Consider the following 13,869-nt stretch of genomic DNA (forward strand, 5'->3'; position numbering starts at 1 on the left):
ACCTGAGTGACATTAAACTATTCATTCCTCTGCTTCTCAATATCAACTCAACTCAATTCTAAGATAAGTAATGCTTCAAGTTGATTGTTACAGCTAGAACTTGCCTAGAAACTAGGCTTCCTAGGTGGCTCAGAAGTAAAGAATCCACTTGCCAATGCAGGAGACATGGGTTTGATCCCTGGGTCGAGAAGATTCCCCTGGAGAAGGAAATGGCAACCCACTCTTGCCTGGAAAATCCCATGGACAGAGGAGCCTGGCAGACTGCAGTCAATGGGGGTCACAAAAAGAGTCAGACACAACTTAGCAACTAAAAACACAAATGAAAAGAAACCACAGCAGTGATATGTGAGAGTGGTCTTTTAGGGGAGCCCTCTCCTATGGCAGCAACTCAAGCTGATCTGAGCGAGTTACCTCCCAGGTTGGGAATGCTGACGTATTCCTAAAGTCTGCCAGGTTTTGATCATGGGTGGCTATGAAATGGTAGGCTCTTTTTCAAGCAAGGTGAACAGGTATGTGGAAGTGGATGTGAGGTTGATGAATTCTGTTTTAAGTATAATGGAAGGGAAGAGAAAGGAGCTAATATTCCTGGAGAACCCACTGTGGCCCAGGTACTGTGCTAAGTGGGTCAACTCCGATGACCCTCAAGACAGCCCTAAGAGGTATGTGTAATTATCTCCATTTTCCATGTGACTGAAGCTTGGAGAAGTTGATTAGACTCTTCACCAGAACTCAGGCACCAACCCTTTCCTTCCAGGCACGTTGGAAGAATCAGCACCAATGTGCAAGGTTTCCGCACAGTGCCCAGCCTGTCACTCAACAAACCCTGTAGCTGCTACTCACTTCCTCCCTCCTATAACAGTGAAATCAGTCCCAGCTCCTGAGTGTGGGGTTGCAAGAGACAGCGTTCCATTCCTTGGCCTCCTCCAAATCTTTTGAAAGTTCTCAAAACTGAAGAGCCAGGCTTCCTGCTTTCCTGCGATCCTCATAATTAGGATGAGTGCTTAATTGGCATGTTTGTTTCCTGCAAGGGGTGCCTGGCGGAGGCGCCTCACAGGACAGAGGAGGCCAGGTCTGCTTTTGTTCTTAGCAGTACTGCGTGCCCATAGCAACAGCGAGCAAATCTGGTAAAGTTGAAAGAAAAAGTGCCCCAGAGTTTGCGTGAAGGTTGATTGCCCTGGAGAAATTGACGCAGTCGTGCAGATGGGGATGATCTCCCTGGGTCCTGAAAACTGTGCTCGTCAACTCAACAAATCATACTGCGTCTCTTGTTTTCTTTAAGACGAGGAGTCCAGTCAAGAGGTCTGTGTAATGAAAGATGTTTGTGGAATCCATTTCTATTCTGCCCGAAGCCATCTGCTTTATGTCTAAAATAAACAGGGATGTTTTCAACCACTTTCCCCAGGCCAAGTCGCATTAGAGTTACTCTCTGCAGGGAAAGGTAAATTGACTGCCTTCCCAGCAATGAGCATTAGTACATTGCATCTGCAGCGACAACACTTAACCTTCCCGGCTCGCCTTTCCTTTCTGTGTCTCTGCGATGGCCTGTGACAAATGGGCTGAGTGTTACATTTGTTAGAATTTAGTGCGTGTGGGGTCACTGGCCAGCACACATTACCTGGTGATTGAGGTGAAATGTAGGCAACAGGAAAAGTCATCCTCTGGGAAGCTGGGGACTGCCTAACCTTTGCCAGGCAGAGGGCCCTGGGGGTAGCAGCCATCCTGGGGCTTGCTTCCTTGCACACCATCCTGGGGGGTCTTGAGAGCTCTTAAAATCCTTCAGAGGTTCCTCATTGCCTATAAGATGAAATCTAGACACCGCCCCCAGACCGCTTGGAGGCCTGCGTGATCCTTGCACTCTCTGCACCCTTACCTTGGGCCACCTGCACAATGGCTCACGTCACATAGGGTCACGTAGCCAGTGTGTTCATCACCTTCCTTAAGTGGTGGTTTCTGAACCTTTGCAATGCTGGTCCCTGTGCCCGACACACTCTTTCATATCCTCCTTACTGGCTCAATTCCTGAGCCTTTCCTGCCCCAGTTTGAAGGTCACCTCGAGAACCTGCCCCAAAGAAGTGAGTGTATGAGTTTCCTGTGATTGCTATAACAAACTACCACACATTATTGGCTTAAAACAACACAATTTTATTTTCTTATAATTCAGGAGGTCAGAAGTCTGAAGTCAAGGTGTCGGCAAGGCTGCACTCCTTCTCGAAGCTCTAGGCAAGTCTCTGTTTCCTTGTGGGCCCAACGTGCACTGCTGGGCCACGGCCCCTCCCTCCGTCTTAGTGCTAGCAGCAGAGCATCTTCTTGCCTCTTGATCACTGCTTTGGTCCTTATGTCTTTCCCTGTGTTACTGTCCTGCCTCCTTCTTATTAGGATCCTAATCATGTTAAAATTAGGCCCACCTTGGATAATCCAAGGTACCCTCCCCATTTCTGATTCTTAATTTAATAACACCTTCATAGTCTTCTCACCTGGCAAAGCCACAACTGATGACCATCAGGGCAGAGGAAAGACCTTGGTGTCAGTGTGCAGGAGGCCTGTATATCCCTGTTCATGGGATCCTGGCATCAGAGGTGGTACAACAGGGCAGGAACATCTTGTTTGATTTCAGCCTGAGTTGGGTAGACTGGGGTCTTGGAGAGGGGCCTTGGGTGCTTCTGGGAAGCTGGGAAGGTCAGCTTATATCCCTGGAAGGCATAGTCTTGACTGCTGTGGACAAGCAAAGAGAGGAAGTCACTATCTGAAAAGGACGTTGCTACAGACTGGTTCCAAATAGAAAAAGGAGTACATCAAGGCTGTATATTGTCACCCTGCTTATTTAACTTCTATGCAGAGTACATCATGAGAAACACTGGGCTGGAAGAAGCACAAGCTGGAATCAAGATTGCTGGGAGAAATATCAATAACCTCAGATATGCAGATGATACCACCTTTATGGCAGAAAGTGAAGAAGAACTAAAAAGCCTCTTGATGAAAGTGAAAGAGGAGAGTGAAAAAGTTGACTTAAAGCTCAACATTCAGAAAACTAAGATCATGGCATCTGGTCCCATCACTTCATGGGAAATAGATGGGGAAACAGTGGAAACAGTGTCAGACTTTATTTTGGGGGCTCCAGAATCACTGCAGATGGTTATTGCAGCCATGAAATTAAAAGACACTTACTCCTTGGAAGGAAAGTTATGACCAACCTAGATAGCATATTCAAAAGCAGAGACATTACGTTGCCAACAAAGGTCTGTCTAGTCAAGGCTATGATTTTTCCAGTAGTCATGTATGGATGTGAGAGTTGGACTGTGAAGAAAGCTGAGTGCCGAAGAATTGATGCTTTTGAACTGTGGTGTTGGGGAAGACTCTTGAGAGTCCTTGGACTTCAAGGAGATCCAACCAGTCCATTCTAAAGGAGATCAGTCCTTGTGTTCTTTGGAAGGAATGATGCTAAAGCTGAAACTCCAGTACTTTGGCCACCTCATGCAAAGAGTTGACTCATCGGAAAAGACCCTAATGCTGGGAGGGATTGGGGGCAGGAGGAGAAGGGGACAACAGAGGATGAAATGTCTGGGGATGGCATCACTGACTTGATGGACACGAGTTTGAGTGAACTCCAGGAGTTGGTGATGGACAGGAAGGCCTGGTGTGCTGCAATTCATGGGGTCGCAAAGAGTCAGACATGACTGAGCAACTGAACTGAGCTGAACTGGTCAGAAACAGTCCTTCATTCTCTCATTCATGCCACCACACACATTCCTGAGCACCTGTGTGCCAGCACTCTGCAGGAGTTATAGGGCCTAGATGAATAAGAAACTTCCCTGTAGGAGTTCACCTTCTACTGGGAAGAGCAACCTGGAAACAAAACAATGACAGGTCTGTGGTCCGATGAAAGAAGAAAGTGATAAATGTGTAATATGTAACAGGTACAGTTAGTACAGTGGGAGAGGGAGGCATTGGGTAGAGACTAAGAAGAAAGCCTTGAAGACAGGACCAAGGTTGGTGTTTCAGATGGTTGGAAGAGTATTTGCACAAGTGAGGAGAAAGGAGTATCGTGTTGTATCTGAGGAAACAATGAGAGGCTATTGGGCTTCCTAGGTGGTACAGTGGTAAAGAATCCACTTAATGCAAGAGACACAAGGGAGATGGCTTCAATCCCTCGTTTGGCAAGATCCCTTGAAGAAGGGCCTGGCAACCCACTCCAGTGTTCTTGATGGGATAATCCCATAGACAGAGGAACCTGGCAGGCTACAGTCCATGGGGTCGGACAAAGCATCAGACATGACTGAGCACACAGCACGATGAGACGCTGTTGGGATGACTGTACAGTAGCAGGCAGGATCCAAAGGTGGAATCTGTTTGTCTTGCCTCCAGGTTAATGATAAATTCCAAGAAGACCATGTGCCGCTTTCTCTACTTGTTAAACCCTTCAGCTGCAATTACTGCTCATTCTGTGGACCTCCCACTAAATGCTTCTTGATGAGAAGTGTTTCCCAGTAGCAAAAGACCCCCACGCTTGCTTCATCTCACTGGATACTCACTGGACATGATAGAACAAATGAGTCACTTTTTTTTTCTCTCTTTTTAATTCTGTTTTATAGATGAGTCATTTATGGCGTGCATCCAGCTTTTGAGATGTGCTCAAATTTGAGCCGGGTTTATTCTCTGGTGGACCCCAGGAGGGAGTCCGTCTCAGACCTGTCACTGTATTCCTCTGGGTTTGGGCTTGGGAGGGTGTTTAGTTGAAGCCAGCTGGAGAGTACAAATGATGCAACAGTGCAGGTGCACTGACTTCATTCCTGAGCCTGGCAGCGTATGCCCACTGCACCCTCCCGCCTGAGGCACGGTTAAGACAGGGCAAGTCGCTCTCAGAGCAGCGTGGTTCCAGGTGCCCATGCGAGGAAAGAAAAGACAGACAGACACTTGCTACATATGATTTATTCTCCTTCCCAACATGGCACTGCATCACATTGAGGCTGCCATTCAAACTAATGTTCTAATTTACAGTTTCTGGGGACTTTGGGAAAATGCATCAAAACCCCAGGTTACCTGAGATGCTGCAGTTAGATGTTTTAAGGGCTCTAAAAACATGATATTTTGTCAAAATAAAATAGAATTTTGAAAGGCCTCCTAACAATTGTTTAAAAAAAAACAAGACAAACAAACAAAAAAACAAAACCAGCCATCCTCTTCAGCTACACTCATCACAAGGCTGCTCCTGTGAGTAGCTCAGCACACTCTGCAAATACTCTCTCATTAAAGATCCGCCCTCCCCTGGAAAAAGCCAGGGGCAGCAGTTCTCACACGCAGGCTACTTTCTTCTCACATAGCAGGGGATGTCCCTGCTGCCTCAAAGGAAGTGAGAAGCAAACCACAGCCTGCCTCAGTTGAGACTTTTTTTATCTTCACACCACTGTAGCTCAGAATACTCCCAGGACAACTTCTCTTTGTACCTGAGAAGGTGTTTAAGCCTTCCCAGTAATAGGACATGGGTCCACTGGCCAGCTGGCCGGTGCCCTTTCAGTCTCCACTCAGGCCTCCTCTGGGCCAGGCTCTGTGCTGGAAGTTGAGATCAAAAATGAAGAAAACACCACTCCTTCTCTTAAGGGGCTTACTCTCTGGTTGGGAAGACAGACATAAGAATAGGTTTTTCCAAAAAATGTGGTATGTGACTTACTAAAGGTGAGCAGAGATCAGTTAGCCTAGGTGTCAGAAAAGCCATTGTGGCAGATGCTGTGAATTAACTAATCCTATTCCCAACTCCCTTTTCCCTACTGCTTCCAAACTGGAGGCTACAAAGCTAAAGACTTGCTCTTCCAGCTTCTCTTGCCTAGAGTGGCCACTGGACCTATGGCCATGAGGCAGAAGCAAAATCTACAGAAAAGTTCTTTAAAAACTTTTGTGTTCTTGCTTAAGAGGGGCATCTAGTCTGTATAGCTCTTTGCTCCTTCTTCCTGGCTTGATTATAGTCATGATGGATGTGGCTACAGCAGCAATCTTGATGACCTCTTGCGACCACGAGGGAAAAGTGAGCAAACTGTAGGTCATTGTTGAGCCAGTGATCCAGTGCCAGCTGCTGCCTACTTCTAGATATTTCATCATGTGGAAAACAGATAAACCTTTATTTGTTTAAGTCGTTGAGATTAGCTTCTGGAACTTGCAGCCAAATACCTCCCTAACTGATAACAAACACCTAGCAGGCAATCAGGACATAATGATTGAAGTCACATACGTAATATCATCACCTGAGTTGGGTCTTAACAGATTGGGATGTGCTGTGAGTATTCCAGTTGGAAGAAACTAAAGTAGCATATACTGGGTTGGCCAGAAACTTTAAGATGTTATGGAAAACCCAAACAAACTTGTTAGCCAACCCAAAATCAAAGCACTTGAAGGTGAAGCAGGAGGCCATGAGGAGCTCACAGAGAAACCACTGACAAGAAGTTTATCACAGCTAGACTATAAAGTGTGAAGCAAGTAGTAGTTGGATACAGCTGGTACAAGCAGCAGCAAGGGCCAGATTAAAACAGTTTCCTCCAGTACAGAGAGGAATCAGGTTCCAGTAACCAAGGACTATCCATGTTACCCTTTTAACTGCAGAATTACAGCCAAGGCCAACATAGCAAGAGGAGTAAGGAAGAAGTAAATGCATTCCTCTTGTTGGTCATTCTAATAGTTACCTGTTGCTGCATAACGAATTACCCCCAAACACAGCAGCTTAAAATGTCACACATTTATCATCTCAGAGTTTCTGTGAGTCAGGAATCTAGAGGCGGCTCCACTGAATTGGGGTGTCTGGTTCAGAGTCTCTTACAGGGTTGCAGTCAAGGTGTTTGTGGGGCTGTGGTCTCACCCATTCTCTCCCATGGTTGTTAACAGGACTCAGTTTCTCGCAGGCTGTCATCACCAGAGGACTTTCAATTCTTTGCCCTATGGGTCTCTCCATGAGGCAGCTCACAACATAGTCGCCAAATTCTTCAGACTGAGCAAAAGAGAAATTGAAAGAGGTGAAGAAGAGGGAAGCCAGAGACTTTGTAACCTTCTCTGAGAAGCGGAATCCTCTAGTGAGGAGTCTAGTGGAATCTTCACTAGAAGCAAGTCAGTAGGTCCTGTCCACATTCAACGAGAGGGGTCTACAGGTAAATACCAGGAAATGAGGGTCACAAGGAGCCTTTTTGAAAGCTGCCAAGAAAAACCCAAGTAAGACGGTAGGCACTGAGAGAGGGCATCAGAGGGCAGATAGACTAAAACCACAATCACAGACAGCTAGCCAATCACATGGACCACAGCCTTGTTTAACTCAGTGAAACTAAGCCATGCTGTGTGGGGCCACCCAAGACGGATGGGTCATGGTCGAGAGGTCTGACAGAATGTGGTCCACTGGAGAAGGGAATGGCAAACCACTTCAGTATTCTTGCCTTGAGAACCCCATGAACAGTATGAAAAGGCAAAAAGATAGGACACTGAAAGATGAACTCCCCAGGTCAGTAGGTCCCCAGTATGCTACGGGAGATCAGTGGAGAAATAACTCCAGAAAGAATAAAGGGATGGAGCCAAAGCAAGAACAACACCCAGTTGTGGATGGGACTGGTGATAGAAGTCAGGTTTGATGCTGTAAAGAGCAATATTGCATAGGAACCTGGAATGTTAGGTCATGAATCAAGGCAAATTGGAAGTGGTCAAACAGGAGATGGCAAGAGTGAACATCAACATTCTAGGAATTGGTGAACTAAAATGGACTGGAATGGGTGAATTTAACTCAGATGACCATTATATCTGCTACTGCAGGCAGGAATCCCTTAGAAGAAATGGAGTAGCTATCATGGTCAACAAAAGAGCCCGAAATGCAGTACTTGGATGCAGTCTCAAAAACGACAGAATGATCTGCTCGTTTGCAAGGCAAACCGTTCAATATCACAGTAATCCAAGTCTATGCCCCAACCAGTAATGCTGAAGAAGCTGAACCTGAAAAATTGTATGAAGACCTACAAGAACTTCTAGAACTAACACCCAAAAAAGATGTCCTTTTCATTATAGGGAACTGGAATGCAAAAGAAGGAAGTCAAGAAACACCTGGAGTAACAGGCAAATTTGGCCTTGGAGTACAGAATGAAGCAGGGCAAAGGGTAACAGAGTTTTGCCAAGAGAACACACTGGTCATAGCAAACACCCTCTTCCAACAACACAAGAGAAGACTCTAAACATGGACGTCACCAGATGGTCAACACTGAAATCAGATTGATTATATTCTTTGCAGCCAAAGATGGAGAAGCTCTATACAGTCAGCAAAAACAAGACCGGGAGCTGACTGTGGCTCAGATCATGAACTCCTTATTGCCAAATTCAGACTGAAATTGAAGAAAGTGGAGAAATCCACTAGACCATTCAGATATGACCTAAATCAAATTCCTTATGATTATACAGTGGAAGTGAGAAATAGATTTAAGGGCCTAGATCTGATAGACAGAGTGCCTGATGAACCATGGATGGAGGTTCATGACATTGTACAGGAGACAGGAATTAAGGAAGTGGTTGACCACTTCCCCAAGAAAAGAAATGCAAAAAAGTAAAATGGCTGTCTGAAGAGGCCTTAAAAATAGCTGTGAAAAGAAGGGAAGCAAAAAGCAAAGGAGAAAAGGAAAGATATACCCATTTGAATGCAGAGTTCCAAAGAATAGCAAGGGGAGATAAGAAAGCCTTCCTCAGCAATCAGTGCAAAGAAATAGAGGAAAACAGCAGAATGGGAAAGACTAGAGATCTCTTCAGAGAAGGCAATGGCAACCCACTCCAGTACTCTTGCCTGGAAAATCCCATGGGTGGAGGAGCCTGATAGGCTGCAGTCCATGCGGTTGTGAAGAGTCGGACATGACTGAGCGACTTCACTTTCACTTTTCACTTTCATTCATTGGAGAAGGAAATGGCAACCCACTCCAGTGTTGTTGCCTGGAGAATCCCATGGAGAGAGGAGCCTAGTGGGCTGCCGTCTATGGGGTCGCACAGAATCTGGACACGGCTGAAGCAACTTAGCAGCAGCAGCAGCAGAGATCTCTTCAAGAAAATTAGAGATACCAAGGGAACATTTCATGCAAAGATGGGCTCAATAAAGGACAGAAATGGTAGGGACCTAACAGAAGCAAAAGATATGAATAAGAGGTGGCAAGAATACACAGAAGAACTGTACAAAAAAGAGCTTCACAACCAAGATAATCAGGATGGTATGATCACTCACCTAGAGCCAGACATCTGGAATGTGAAGTCAAGTGGGCCTTAGGAAGCATCACTACGAACAAAGCTAGTGGAAGTGATGGAATTCCAGTTGAGCTCTTTCAAATCCTGAAAGATGATGCTGTGAAAGTGCTGCACTCAATGTACCAGCAAATTTGGAAAACTCAGCAGTGGCCACAGGACTGGAAAAGGTCAGTTTTCATTCCAATCCCAAAGAAAGCCAATGCCAAAGAATGCTCAAGCTACTGCACAATTGCACTCATCTCACACGCTAGTAAAGTAATGCTCAAAATTCTCCAAGCCAGGCTTCAGTAATACGTGAATCATGAACTTCCTGATGTTCAAGCTGGTTTTAGAAAAGGCAGAGGAACCAGAGATCAAATTGCCAACATCTGCTGGATCATGGAAAAAGCAAGAGAGTTCCAGAAAAACATCTAGTTCTGCTTTATTGACTATGCCAAAGCCTTTGACTGTGTGCATCACAATAAACTGTGGAAAATTCTGAAAGAGATGGGAATCCCAGACCATCTGACCTGCCTCTTGAGAAACCTGTATGCAGGTCAGGAAGCAACAGTTAGAACTGGACATGGAACAGCAGACTGGTTCCAAATAGGAAAAGGAGTACGTCAAGACTGTATATTGTCACCCTGATTATTTAACTTCTATGCAGAGTACATCATGAGAAACGCTGGGCTGGAAGAAGCACAAGCTGGAATCAAGATTGCCAGGAGAAATATCAATAACCTCAGATATGCAGATGATACCACCCTTATGGCAGAAAGTGAAGAAGAACTAAAGAGCCTCTTGATGAAAGTGAAAGAGGAGAGTGAAAAAGTTGGCTTAAAGCTCAACATTCAGAAAACTAAGATTATGGCATCTGGTCCCATCACTTCATGGCAAATAGATGGGGAAAAAGTGGAAGCAGTGGCTGACTTTATTTTTCTGGGCTCCAAAATCACTGTGGGTGGTGATTGCAGTCATGAAATTAAAAGACATTTACTCCTTGGAAGGAAAGTTATGACCAACCTAGACAGCATATTGAAAAGCAAAGATATTACTTTTTCAGCAAAGGTCTGTCTAGTCAAAGCTGTGGTTTTTCCAGTAGTCATGTATGGATGTCAGTGTTGGACTATAAAGAAAGCTGAGCGCCAAAGAATTGATGCATTTGACCTGTGGTGTTGTAAAAGACTCTTGAGAGTCCCTTGGACTGCAAGGAGATCCAACCAGTCCATCCTAAAGGAGATCAGTCCTGGGTGTTCATTAGTAGGACTGATGTTGAAGCTGAGACTCCAATACTTTGGCCACCTGTTGTGAAGAGCTGACTCATTTGAAAAGACCCTGATGCTGGGAAAGATTGAAAGCAGGAGGAGAAGAGGATGACAGAGGATGAGATGGTTGGATGGCATCACTGACTCAATGTACATGATGAGTTTGAGTGGACTTTGGGAGTTGGTGATGGACAGGGAGTCCTGGCATGCTGTGGTTCATGGGGTTGCAAAGAGTCGGACACGACTGAGCAACTGAACTGAACTGAATCACAAACATACTGCCACCACCTTTCCCCTTCCCCTCCTCCATCGTGTGGTCAACAGCAACATCCTTTTTATCATTGCATCATCATCATCACAGTGACAGTGGTTATTTATTAAATGCTTCCTGTGCACCCAGACATTTTCCATCCGTAGTTCATTTATCCTTACAACAACCCTGTAAGTGTAAGTAATAATGTCCCCATTATTACTGACATATTACTCCATATGTCTGCATATGGAGAATCTAAGGCTTGAAAGGGACTGTGATTTGCACTAGGTCACATAGCCAGTAAGAGGCAGAACTAGGATTCAAACTAAGGCCTGAACTCCAGTTGAGCACTTCACCAACACTGTAGAAGGCAATGCCTCAGAGTTAAGAGAGCCCTGTCTGCCAGCCTGTCCTGGAGCCCAGGCTGTTTTCTGCTTTACTTTAACCTTAAACTTCAACCTCTTTACCTTAACCTTACTTTAACCAACTTTCCCCAGTGCTGAAAGCTACAGAGTGAGGGGACAAATGGCTTAGCCTGCCCACCTCAGAATGCTAGGACTCCAGATAAAGGACAATGGGTGAAATCAGAAAAGATCTATAGATTAGATAATACTACTGTAGCTTGCTGCTGCTGCAAAGTCGCTCAGTCGTGTCCGACTCTTAGCGACCCCATGGACTGGAGCCTACCAGGCTCCTCCGTCCATGGGATAATTTATAGTAAATTAATAGTACTTAATTTTCTGATTTTAATCATTTCTCTGCAGTTATATAAGAAAATGTCTTTTCTCTTAGAAAATATATACTGAAATATTTAGAGGTAAAGAGATATTATGTCTGCAACTTATTTTCAGACATTTCAGAAAAAAAATTATTTATAGGTATATACATGTATGCATGTGTATATGGAGAGAGAGAATAAATGATATATAGCAAGTGTGCTAAGATGTTAACATTTAGGGATTCTGTGCATAGGAATTCTTTGTAAAAATTTTGCAGCTTTTTTTGGTAAGTCTGAAATTATTTTAAAATAAGTTTTTAAAAAGTACCACTCCTCTGCTCTGGGGCATTGTGACTTCTATTTGGACTATCAGAGGTGGCATTTGGAGCATCTTACATACTCCTTTTGACCCTAAAGTGAAAGTGAAAGTGAAGTCGCTCAGTCGTGTCCGAGTCTTTGAGACCCAGTGGACTGTAGCCCACCAGGCTCCTCTGTCCATGGGATTCTCCAGGCAAGAATACTGGAGTGGGTTGCCATTTCCTTCTCCAGGGGATCTTCCTGACCCAGGGATTGAACCCGGGTCTCCCGCATTGCAGGCAGACATTTTAACCTCTGAGCCACCAGGGAAGCCCCTGGTGACCCTAAGGTGACCCTCAAAGCACAGGAAGAGTATAGAGGTTACAAGAAAACATGGTTTCTAGGTCAGGCTGCCTGGGTTCCAGTCTTGACCTTGCAGCTTCTAAGCTCCTATAAGTAACCACTCAGGATTAACTTGGAAGGATTTATTGAGATAAGGGATATACTTTGGCTCAGTTCCTGACCATGGTAAGCCTCCTGTAAATGTTGTTATTCTTGCCTCCTCAGTCATCTTACAAGTAAGAAATAATGGCCTGTATGTGGTTCAGAGACACTGATTTGGACAGTTGTCTTTTCCTTTTGTAATCTACAAAAACTTTTTGTTTATATCTGATAAGGCCATTATCCTACATAACCACAACAGATGATCATAAAAATCAAGAAATCCACATTAACTGTAATTTTTAGATGCCATTCAAGTTTCATAGTTATCTCAGCAATTGTACACTTGTCTTGGTGCCAACTCTCTGACTTGAGTTTTTGTCCCAATGAAGGCAGGGTGGCTGCAGCAGCGGGTGTGGATGTGTCTGACAGGATGAAGAGCCGAATCCCTGTGGTGCTCCTGGCCTGTGGCTCCTTCAACCCCATCACCAACATGCATCTGCGCTTGTTTGAGGTGGCCAGAGACCACCTTCACCAAACAGGTCAGTCAAGGGGCCCAGGCCTACGGGAGGAATTGGTGAGTTGGGCTTTTGGGGGCTTTGCTGGCTGCTATCATCATCCCCATTATTAAAGCTGCTCATAGCATAAGTGGTGACATACATTTCTTCCATCATATTCAGAGGGCTAACACTCCTTAGCTATACGATGTATGTAAGTCATACCCCTGGCCATAGAGTTGAAATGCTTCTCAGGATCCACTATCCCCCTGTCCACTTCATGTTGACCATGAATGCTAAAAAGACACTGGGCCTGTTATAGAACCTGTGTCTCAATCAGGGGATCCTTCCTGGTGCCCCAGGAAGCATTTACCCAAACAGCCAGATGAATACATAGCACATGCCTTTGAGAACTCCTGCTACTACTCTTCAGTGGGTAAGCAAATATTCTATAATGGGGATTTTGACATTTTCTCCTTCGAAAGAATAGATCTTAGACAATTACAAATTAAGTCTTGTATATAGGGCATTTCTAATACAGATGGCATGGCTTTGCCAGAAATATCTAATCAGCTGGAAATGTTTAATCTGGGAATGTTTCATCTCTTTGACTTTCCATTTCATTATTAAAAGAGTAAAATGGCATTTGGGATCTGCTTGATTATTTCTAAAGACTGTAAGTCATTTATTTGTTGATATCAAATACATATGAAAGTTTTATTTATTATGTGTTTATGTCTGTCTTATGTCTGGAGGAGGAAATGGCAACCTGCTCCAGAATTCTTGCCTGAAAAATCCTATGGACAGAGGAGCCTGGGAGGCTACAGTCCATGGGGTCACAAAGACCTGGATATGACTGAGCAAGAGCACAATATCTTATGTATTCATATATGTGTTTTGTATTTTTGCATTGCTCAAAAATGTTTGTCTTTAAGGGCCATGTTTTTAATACCAAAATCAATTTCTGTTTACTTTCAATATAGAAAAAAATATTTGAGTAACATGTAAACCATTTCTTCAAAGAAATTGCATACAAATGTTAATTTATTTTAAAAAATCATTGTTTATAAGATATTTTTAATTATTCACAAAGTGAAATAGATATTTATTCTTAGTAAATGAATAGCTGTTACATAGGAATAAAAATTCAAACAATCCACTTGAAACTGGTCAGTAAACATT

General features: G+C 44.2%; 1 protein-coding gene across 1 annotated transcript in view; it reads left to right on the forward strand.

Annotated features, from left to right (window-relative positions):
- LOC102282210 (uncharacterized) overlaps positions 1-13,869 on the forward strand; it is a 171,090-nt gene that overhangs the window by 47,480 nt on the left and 109,741 nt on the right. Inside the window, 1 exon segment of the mRNA XM_070375518.1 lies at positions 12,583-12,732. Coding sequence (XP_070231619.1) covers positions 12,624-12,732 — 109 coding nt within the window. The 5' untranslated portion in view covers positions 12,583-12,623.

The sequence above is a fragment of the Bos mutus genome, chromosome 1, assembly GCF_027580195.1.
Source record: "Bos mutus isolate GX-2022 chromosome 1, NWIPB_WYAK_1.1, whole genome shotgun sequence".
In the NCBI taxonomy this organism is placed as follows: Eukaryota; Metazoa; Chordata; class Mammalia; order Artiodactyla; family Bovidae; genus Bos; species Bos mutus.